This window comes from Lethenteron reissneri, unplaced genomic scaffold, assembly GCF_015708825.2.
Source record: "Lethenteron reissneri isolate LAM-NWPU_2019-01 unplaced genomic scaffold, ASM1570882v1 scaffold_1134, whole genome shotgun sequence".
NCBI classification, from domain to species: Eukaryota; Metazoa; Chordata; class Hyperoartia; order Petromyzontiformes; family Petromyzontidae; genus Lethenteron; species Lethenteron reissneri.
This window is the reverse complement of record NW_026890821.1, coordinates 62,057-73,321: the sequence shown is the minus strand read 5'-3', so window position 1 is coordinate 73,321 and position 11,265 is coordinate 62,057. Positions and strand designations below refer to the sequence as shown.

The 11,265-nt window shown below is 44.0% G+C and overlaps 1 protein-coding gene across 1 annotated transcript; it reads left to right on the top strand.

Annotated features, from left to right (window-relative positions):
- Nucleotides 1-1,178: 1,178 nt before the first annotated feature.
- LOC133361552 (zinc finger protein 135-like) lies at nt 1,179-8,468 on the top strand (the record flags this gene model as incomplete). Its single annotated transcript, XM_061580478.1, has 2 exons — nt 1,179-2,042; nt 7,962-8,468. Coding segments are annotated over 2 exons (1,371 nt in total), but the record flags the coding sequence as incomplete, so codon positions are not given.
- Nucleotides 8,469-11,265: the final 2,797 nt, after the last annotated feature.

Here is an 11,265-nt window from a genome sequence, read left to right as displayed (position 1 = left end):
AATTACTTGGTGGAGTGAGGAATCATTTATTCTGAGCAGATGAAGGTGGCCAGGCATGGGTCTGGACACACCACCACCTGTGAACCATGCCAGTGTGTGACAGTGTCAAGTTTGTGTTTGCAGTAAAGTCTATAACTCTATTGAACACAGAGGTTATATCACAACAATAGTTTATTTTTGTTTTCCTCTGGAACTCTTTGTAAGAATGGAAACAGGAAGTTAACACAGCACACACGTGCAGCTGAAAGTCGGATCTGTCATCCCAGCCTTCAAGGACATCTGAGCCTGGATTCACACCTGAGTTGCGATTGAACATGAATTTATGCATTTCTGCATAACACAAATAGAATTGTTTTAACACCCTTTGCAATGTCAGCTGAATTTAGCTTTTATACATATTCCTTTTGTAGCCAGACAGCCGAAATTGTGTGCTCGGAGTTTTGGGTTAACATTCATTTTTAAGATACGAGGGCTCCCAGGCATATTTATGACCACTTGCCCTCTCATTGTGTGCCATTACAGCCCGTGTGATGAATTTGAGAAACGTTTTTACTACATAATGAATATATGAATAAGTATAGACGTGTAAGTCACGTGTGACTGTACGTATGCGTTCTTCTGTGCATAGATACCGGAGTGGATATATTCTTAGGTTTTTTCGGTAAAGTCACGTAGGTAAAACATTTTAATTAATAAAAGTAAAATAAAACAAATTAAAAAATTGACGACGTTTCGGAAGCAACACAAGCCTCCGTCTTCAGGTGGAAACGTCACAGCCACGACAGCTGTATTTTTTTGTATTTCTTTTTTTACTTGATACAGCTGTCGTGGCTGTGACGGTTCCACCTGAAGACGGAGGCTTGTGTTGCTTCCGAAACGTCAATTTTTTAATTTGTTTATTTTTACTTTAATTTAATTTTTTTACCTACGTGACTTTACCGAAAAAACCTAAGAATATGAATCCTTGCAGTCACGAAAGCTTCAAATCTAGAATGGTGTGGATATTCCTATTATCTGTCTGCAGCTGACGCTTCCTTCGACGCTTCCTCTGCAGAATTGGTCTGATGGAGCAAAGGCAGTCAGCACAGCTCGGTACGGCAAGGCAACAATGCGACCAGAGTGCATACAGCACGGAGCGCACTGGAAATTTGACACAGCACCAGAGAACACACACAGGAGAGAAACGTTTCAAGTGCACTGTGTGTGGGAAGGCCTTTGCAAAGTCACGTAATCTTGTAATACACCAGAGAACACACACGGGAGAGAAACCCTTCAAGTGCAGTGTGTGTGCGAAGGCATTTTCTCATTCATCTGTTCTTAAAAAACACCAGAGAACACACACAGGAGAGAAACCCTTCAAGTGCAGTGTGTGTAGCATGGCATTTTCACGGTCATCTTCTCTTAAAAATCACCATAGAACACACACAGGAGAGAAACCCTTCAGGTGCATTCTGTGCGGGAAATCCTTTGCAAAGTCACATAATCTTGTAATACATCAGAGAACACACACGGGAGTGAAACCTTTCAGGTGCACAATTTGCGGGAAGGCGTTTGCACAAGCATCTGTTGTTCAGACCCACCAGAGAATACACACAGGAGAGAAACCCTTCAAGTGCACTGTGTGTGGGAAGGCATTTTCACTGTCATCTTCTTTTAAAAAACACCAGAGAACACACACGGGAGAGAAACACTTCAAGTGCAGTGTGTGTGGGAAAGCGTTTGCACATTCATCTACTCTTGTAAGACACCAGAGAATACACACGGGAGAGAAACCCTTTAAGTGCAGTGTGTGTGCGAAGGCATTTTCACTGTCATCTGTTCTTAAAAAACACCAGAGAACACACACAGGAGAGAAACCCTTCAAGTGCACTGTGTGTAGCATGGCATTTTCACAGTCATCTGATCTTAAAAAACATCAGAGAACACACACAGGAGAGAAACCCTTCAGGTGCTTTCTGTGCGGGAAGGCGTTTACACGGTCAGAACATCTTCAAAGACACGAGAGAACGCACACGGGAGAGAAACACTTCAAAATTCACGACGTGACTTTACCGAAAAAACCTAAGAATATGAATCCTTGCAGTCACGAAAGCTTCAAATCTAGAATTGTCGGTAATGTTTAGAATTATCTACATTTTGACTCAAGACGCAATCATGCAATGGCCTACTCGTTTTGAATGACACAATAGTATGTTTTACATCCACTGTTAAGCAGACGGTGCATAATTATTTAAAATAGCTTAATACGATGTAACCTGGTGCAGTATATTTCACTGCAGTAATTACATTTTGTTAAAATGTAAAATGTCTGTCAATAATTTAGAATGAACACTGATTTTGTGTACATGCAACATTTTATTTACAAGGGTCAAACATTGAATAAGTGATGTTAGGACAAAGTGTGTGTTTTTGGAAGTAACCTGTACAGATAACTCAGGTGAGACCCGTTGTTCTTGTGATACAGCTCAAGGGTAGTTTTAAATCCTTTATATTAAGTTCACTTGCTTGCTTACGACCGTGCAAATCTTTCGGTCATTTTTAACCCACTTCCCGTGATCCAATCGAGCTGACATTTTGCACACAGACTCGTTGTGCGTGCCAATTAATGTTCGTGAAATTTTTTTTCAAAAATTTTACACTGTTTATGGAAATTTTTAAAAATATTTAATTACCAATTGCTTAATGGTGGCAGACAATCATCTGACCCATAGGTGGCAGCCATCTCAAGCCAGAGGACGAGAGGACTCTAGCCGCCACGCATATAAAGGATTTATAGTGAAAAACTTTGTTTTTACGGGTTATACTTGTTTAAATCCTTTATATTAAGTTCGCTTGCTTGCTTAGGACCGTGCAAATCTTTCGGTCGTTTTTTAACCCACTTCCCATGATCCAATCGAGCTGACATTTTGCACACAGACTCGTTGTGCGTGACAATTAATTTTCGTGAAAAATTTCCAAAATTTTACACTGTTTAGGGATTTTTTTTTAAATATTTAATTACCAATTGCTTAATGGTGGCAGACAATCATCTGACCCATAGGTGGCAGCCATATCAAGCCAGAGGACGAGAGGACTCTCGCCGCCACGCATATAAAGGATTTATAGTGAAAAACTTTGTTTTTACGGGTTAATTTTTTGTGTTTCCGGAAGCATTTGTCTCTGGAGCAACTCATCGTCTTTGAAATAGGGAGCACGCTCGGATTATTTAATTATGTTTAATTTTTATTATGGTATTACTTCCCTTCTACGTGATGACTTTACCGAAAGAACCAAGAAGATGAATCCCTGCAGTCACGAAAGCTTTAAATCGAGAACATTTACCTAATTAGCGCGTTGATTTTTGTGTTCGTTTAAGCGCCCGTCTTGATTGCAACACGCGTAGCGTTCCACGTATCGGCGCTATATTTAATTAATAAATAACCCCGCCTCCCTCTCTAAAGCACACAGACCAATTCTGACCTTATTGGTCACCCCGTGCCCTTATACATCTGTAGTGACATAAGAAGGGAGGGGCTGCTGGGGGCTCTGGGTTCCCGGGCGGGTCCAGACGCTTAAGCCTCTGGGCGCCAGGCGCTGGGTTCCCAGGGGGTCCAGACGCTTAAGCCTCTGGGTGCCGCCAACGGGGGGGGGGCTGTGTGTGCTCTGTGGGATGTCTGGTGGCGCACACGGCCCCACCCCTCGTTGGACCAGGCATAAAAGGGGAGCTCCCTGGACGATCGGGGCCCAGTTGTAACTCAAGACCCAAGACCCACGACCAGCCATCTGAAGACCCTGGGATGCTGTGAGAGCCAGTGCTGGGACTCTGGAACTCCCGACTCTACGACCTTGTGAGGGCGAGTTCCGGAGCGTAGCCAGAGTAGAGTATCTAGGCTGTGTAGCTAGGCTGTGTACCTTGGCTTTAACAGAGTATCAGGACTGTTGGGAGTACTGTTGGAGTGTTGTAATAAAGAAGTTACCTCTACAAGTGTGTGTGTACACTGTGTACACACACACAGTGTACACACACAATGTACACACACTCACTGTGTACACACACATAGTGTACACACACAGTGTACACACACAGTCTACACACTCACTGTGCACACACACAGTCTACACACTCACTGTGTACACACACACTCACTGTGTACACACACATAGTGTACACACACAATGTACACACACACACAGTGTACACACACACTCACTGTGTACACACAGTATACACACACAATGTACACACACACACACTGTGTACACACACAATAATGTCCACGTTGTAGTTTCTGAGCTCACGCACCCAAGGGGTCTCTGTTCAAGAGATGGAGCAATGGAAATTTAATCTAAAAACTTTAACTCCAATCCAGCTTTGTGACGTCACCCTGCACCGCGCTCTTGTGCGTGACGTCACCTCCGCGATGGTCACTGCTGAATCTGTGGGAGGGGACTGTCTTGTATCCCGGAAGTGACGTTATGTCACTTTCTGCTGCCGCGTGACGTCACGAGGTAACAGAAAGCTGCCCGCTCCGCGCTTTTTCTGAAATCTGAGGTGATAAATTCTTGTGGTGGTTTGTGGTTGTTGTTGTTTACCAAGGTAGAGCCTCTCGTAGGGATGTCAATTGAGCAGCATTGGAATCGATGTCCAGGTTGGAACATTACAAGGCGCGGCCTGGCGACGCGGGGCCTTGCCTCCTGCCCTCGCCTGAGTTAGTTTAAATTAATGTGTCTTCACGCGGCTCGCCACTTTGTAACTCTGTTTTATTGTTACAGTGAGGGGACAAGTATTTGATCTAAATTTAGATTTAAAGCTTCTTTCGTGACTGCAGGGATTCAATTTCTTGGTTCTTTCGGTAAAGTCGTCACGTAGAAGGGAAGTAATAATATAATAAAAAATAAAACATAAAAATAATTATATTACTATTATATTATTTCATTGTTTTATTTTTGTTGTTTTATTACTTACCTTCTACGTGACTTTACCGAAAGAACCAAGAAAAAGTATTTGATCCCCTGCTGATTGTGTACGTTTGCCCACTGACAATGAAATGATGAGTCTATAATTTTAATGGTAGGTTTATTTGAAGTGAGAGACAGAATAACAACAACAAAATCCAGAAAAACGCGTCAAAATGTTATAAATTGATTTGCATTTTAATGAGGGAAATAAGTATTTGACCCCCTCAGCAAAACATGACTTAGTACTTGGTGGCAAAACCCTTGTTGGCAATCACAGAGGTCAGACGTTTCTTGTAGTTGGCCACCAGGTTTGCACACATCTCAGGAGGGATTTTGTCCCACTCCTCTTTGCAGATCTTCTCCAAGTCATTAAGGTTTCGAGGCTGACGTTTGGCAACTCGAACCTTCAGCTCCCTCCACAGATTTTCTATGGGATTAAGGTCTGGAGACTGGCTAGGCCACTCCAGGACCTTAATGTGCTTCTTCTTGAGCCACTCCTTTGTTGCCTTGGCCGTGTGTTTTGGGTCATTGTCATGCTGGAATACCCATCCACGACCCATTTTCAATGCCCTGGCTAAGGGAAGGAGGTTCTCACCCAAGATTTGACGGTACATGGCCCCGTCCATCGTCCCTTTGATGCGGTGAAGTTGTCCTGTCCCCTTAGCAGAAAAACACCCCAAAAATATAATGTTTCCACCTCCATATTTGATGGTGGGGATGGTGTTCTAGGGGTCATAGGCAGCATTCCTCCTCCAAACACGGCGAGTTGAGTTGATGCCAAAGAGCTCCATTTTGGTCTCATCTGACCACAACACTTTCACCCAGTTGTCCTTTGAATCATTCAGATGTTCATTGGCAAACTTCAGACGGGCATGTATATGTGCTTTCTTGAGCAGGGGCCCCTTGCGGGCGCTACAGGATTTCAGTCCTTCACGGCGTAGTGTGTTACCAACTGTTTTCTTGGTGACTATGGTCCCTGCTACCTTGTGTAGTTCTGGGCTGATTCCTCACCGTTCTCATGATCATTGCAACTCCACGAGGTGAGATCTTGCATGGAGCCCTAGGCCGAGGGACATTGGCAGTTCTTGTGTGTTTCTTCCATTTACGAATAATCTCACCAACTGTTGTCACCTTCTCACCGAGCTGCTTGGCGATGGTCTTGTAGCCCATTCCAGCCTTGTGTGGGTCTACAATCTTGTTCCTGACATCCTTGGAGAGCTCTTTGGTCTTGGCCATGGTGGAGAGTTTGGAATCTGATTGATTGCTTCTGTGAACAGGTGTCTTTTATACAGGTAACAAGCTAAGATTAGGAGCACTCCCTTTAAGAGTGTGCTCCTAATCTTAACTCGTTACCTGTATAAAAGACACCTGGGAGCCAGAAATCTTTCTGATTGAGAGGGGGTCAAATACTTATTTCCGTCATTAAAATGCAAATCAATTTATAACATTTTTGACGCGTTTTTCTGGATTTTTTGTTGTTATTCTGTCTGTCACTGTTCAAATAAACTTACCATTAAAATTATAGACTGATCATTTCTTTGTCTTTCTTTCTTTCCCTCACTGTAAATATTTATGCAGTTTTTCATTTTTTTTACCAGGCCAAGCCCGCTTGAGCTGCTATACCGCTCTTGTTTTCAGAAGCAACCTGCCCACAACGCAAGGTGAGGCTTTGTGAACTTGTGTGTGAATGTTTTGACTTAAAACTTTCGTGACTGCAGGAATTCATATTCTTGGTTCTTTCAGTGAAGTCACTTAGATAGAAAATTAAATAAAAATAACAGATAATAAAATAAAAATTAGAAAATTGTAAATAAAGAAAAAAAACCCACGACGTTTCGATCGCAACACAAGTGGTCTTTATTTTATTATATTATCTATTGATATTTTCTATCTACGTAACTTTACCGAAAGAACCAAGAATACGTGTGGAAATGTGTATCGGTCAAAGACGCTAAACTCGTGCTGATGTTCACTCTAAATGTGGAGGGCAAACCCGGGGAATCCGGAGGAAAATCCACGCGACCACGGAGAGAGAGACACGCAAACTCCAAATATACAGCAGCTGGCGTCAGGGCCGGGTTTGAACCCACGACTTCCTGCATACCAGGTGAGGTAGTTAACATCTCACCACGGAGAGAGAGAGACACACAAACTCCAGTTAGCCTCGGCTATGTTGATTGATCCTCAATTAATTACTTGGTGGAGTGAGGAATCATTAATGCTGAGCAGATAAAGGTGGCCAGGCATGGTTCTGGTCAAAACACCACCTGTTTACCATGGCAGTGTGTGACAGTGTAAAGTTTGTGTTTGCAGTAAAGTCTATTAACTCTGTTGAACACGGAGGTTATATCAAAACAATAGTTTATTTTTGTTTTCCTCTGGAACTCTTTGTAAGAATGGAAACAGGAAGTTACCACAGCACACACGTACAGCTGAAAGTCGGATCTGTTCATCCCAGCCTTCAAGGACATCTGAGCCTGGATTCACACCTGAGTTGCGATTGAACATGAATTTATGCATTTCTGCATAACACAAATAGAATTGTTTTAACACCTTTTGCTATGTCAGCTGAATTTAGCTTTATAAATATTCCTTTTGTAGCCAGACAGCCGAAATTGTGTGCTCGGAGTTTTGGGTTCACATTCATTTTTAAGATACGAAGGCTTCTAGGCATATGTATGACCATTTGATCTCTCTTTGTGTGCAATAACAGCCCGTGTGATGAATATTGGGAAACTGTTTCACTACATAATGAATATATGAATAAGTATAGACGTGTAAGTCACATGTGACTGTATATATGCATTCCTCCGTGCCACGATACTGACTTGATGATGGTGTGGATGTTCCTATTATCTGTCTGCAGCTGCCGCTTCCTCTGACGCTTCCTCTGCAGAATTGGTCTAATGGAGCAAAGGCAGTCAGCACAGCTCGGTACGGCAAGACAACAATGCGACCAGAGTGCATACAGCACGGATTGCACTGGAAATTTGACACAGCACCAGAGAACTCGCACAGGAGAGAAACCCTTCAAGTGCACTGTGTGTGGGAAGGCCTTTGCATGGCAATCAGTTTTTCAGACCCACCAGAGAGCACACACAGGAGAGAAACCCTTCAAGTGCAGTGTGTGTGGGAAAGCGTTTGCACATTCATCTTCTCTTGTAAGACACCAGAGAACACACACGGGAGAGAAATCCTTCAAGTGCAGTGGGTGTGGGAAGGCATTTTTACATTCATCTGCTCTTGAAAGACACCAGAGAACACACACGGGAGAGAAACCCTTCAAGTGCAGTGGGTGTGGGAAGGCATTTTCACATTCATCTGCTCTTGAAAGACACCAGAGAACACACACGGGAGAGAAACCCTTCAAGTGCAGTGGGTGTGGGAAGGCATTTTTACATTCATCTGCTCTTGAAAGACACCAGAGAACACACACGGGAGAGAAACCCTTCAAGTGCAGTGGGTGTGGGAAGGCATTTTTACATTCATCTGCTCTTGAAAGACACCAGAGAACACACACGGGAGAGAAACCCTTCAGGTGCACTTTGCGGGAAGGCGTTTGCACATTCATAAAATCTTCATCTACACCAGAAAACGCATAAGCATCAGAAGATCTGCAAGGAGTGGAGTCTGAAATTGGCTTGTGAGCCCATCCCTCGTGAAACAAGAACTGAAGGAAAATCCCAGATTTGACACTTAAAGGAATCGAGGTGAAATGTGAAGAGGTGATGGTGAAGAGCGAAGAAGTGAAGAGTTGAAAACTCAGTTCCTAGGTTCAACCTGCAGAGTAAGAGCGACGGGCCAGTCTTTGTGGACCTGTTGGCTGGGTAGATCCCTGATCAGAAGCGAGAACGACCGCTTGTCTTACGATCGAAACTTTGTGATCTATTATTTTTTTTTCTACCTACGTGACATTACCGAAAGAACCAAAGAGTATGTGATTTAGGAATAAAATGTAAAATAATTTAAAATAAAATATATACGCCTGCAAAGAGACTGGAGGCTGAATCTAACAACTTAGACCACTCAACCACACTACGCACAGGATGCCCTTGGCGACCAAAGCCCGCTTGATTTCGCCAACGCCGGCCTTTTCCCGCCGGCGGTTTGTACAGCACGATAATTTTTAGATATTAAGAAAAAGGTTTAAAGTACATTTTATTGCATTTCTTGAGGGAAATTAGCCCCCCTTTTGCCTCACAAAGTGAGTGCAAACCTCACCGATCGTGTGTTTTAGTTTGTTTACGTTATTTTGCCGCTAGAAATTTCCACGTGAATCAGCGATGATGATGATATCAGCCACTTTGTTAAGCTGGTGTCATTTGAGATAGCCAGGTTGCTTATGAAAAAGAAGCTAATAGTCTTCTTGGTTCTTTCTGTAAAGTCACGTAGAATTTTCTCCTCGACAGACCTGTTGTCCGCCTGAGGACGGCTACTTGCGTTGTGGCCGAAACGTCGTTTTATCGTGTTTTATTTTTCGATTTAAAGCTTTCGTGACTGCAGGGATTCATCTTCTTGGTTCTTTCGGTAAAGTCACGTAGAAGGGAAGTAATAAAATAATAAAAATAAAACATAATAAAATAATTATCACGACGCTCCAAGCTTGGTGGTGTTTCATTCTTCACCTGAGGACGGCTGCTTGCGTTGTGGCCGAAACGTCGTATTTTATTGTTTTATTTTTATTATTTTATTATTTCCCTTCTACGTGACTTTACTGAAAGAACCAAGAAGGTTATTATGTTTTATTTATATAATTTTATTATTTCAATTCTACGTGACTTTACCGAAAGAACCAAGAAGATGAATCCCTGCAGTCACGAAAGCTTTAAATCGAAAAAGAAGCTAATAGCTTATTACGCTTTACCTGGTACAATAAATAAAGTGGAGTTTGTGTTTAATATATGCGTCTTGTTGAGGCTGCTGGCCCCCGGGTCCTCCCCCGGCGGAGGGTTGATCTCGGGGGAAGGGGGGGGGGCTGCTGCCTCCTGACTCCTCGCTCACTCGTGTGAGAGCCGCTGCTGCCACTCTCCGGCTCCTCGAGTCCGCGAGTCCTGTCTGTGGGGCACGATTCGGGGCTGGCGCTCGGCTGCCTGCAATTAATTCTTTGCTCCTCACTCGCACTCCTCCCAACGTTGGTAGAAGACTCTCTGCACGCCACGGCCCACACTCGTATACGCGCAGGCACTCAAACTCACAACCACACGCACCAATCACGTGCGGAATGGGGGTCAGGGGTCAAAGGGGCAATGACGTCACTCGCACACACGTGTTGCCGATTGGGGGGTTGTATTTGAGATGATTTAAAGGGCTGTGGGGCGGGTGTTCGGGATTGGTTTTAGAACAAGTGTTGCTGTGTACTGGGGAATTAAAGAAATGCTTTAATCGTCCTCCGGCCCCTCTGCGCAGTGATGAGTAACTGGCGACAGGATTCACGCATCACGCTCGGGCACAATCTAAACAATGGTCGTATGAATAATCCCACGTGTATTCTTAGGTTTTTTCGGTAAAGTCACGTAGGTAAAAACATTAAAAAGTAAAATAAAATAAAAAATCACGACGTTTCGGAGGCAACACAAGCTTCCGTCTTCCTCTGAAACGTGATTTTTATTTTATTTTACTTTTTAATGTTTTTACCTACGTGACTTTACCGAAAAAACCTAAGAATATGAATCATTGCAGTCACGAAAGCTTCAAATCTAGAATCCCACGTGTACTCGTGCAATCCTACCGTCGCTCACCACGTGCACCCACTAACAGCACAGCGCAAGCGTAACGATAACCGAATCGAGGGTAAGATTCATGCGTTAACCCGTCGTTCACACCTATGCCCACACCACTCCCAGCACTCCTCAACAGAGCCGGCCCAGCCACTAAGCGACCCTTGCAATTGCAAAGGGCCCCGTGGCCAGCAGAGGGCCCCCTAGAGTCACTGCTAGCTAGTGGGTCAAAAAAATCATACATCAAAGGAGCCTCCAACCAAATTTTGCTTAGGGCCCCCTAAGGTCTAGGGCCGGTTCTGCTCCTCAATACCACAGAGACCACACAGCGTCGGCATCCTATGCTTTAGGGTTTATTTCCGGCGCATCTGCGAGTCACTATTACCTGAATCAGAGTCTGAATCAGCAGGGTAAGGCTAGCCTATCTCCCGACGGTCTAAACCCGACCTACCGCGTCTATTTCGAATTAATCTCCCTAGGCTTTTATGCTAACTCGCAGCTCTCTCTCTCTCGCGTACTCGTTGTTCGGCTCGGATGTGCACGAAGCTCTCACTGGGAGCGGGGCCTGGCTGCGCTGATACTCGTCACACGTACGATCCAGTGCCTGGCA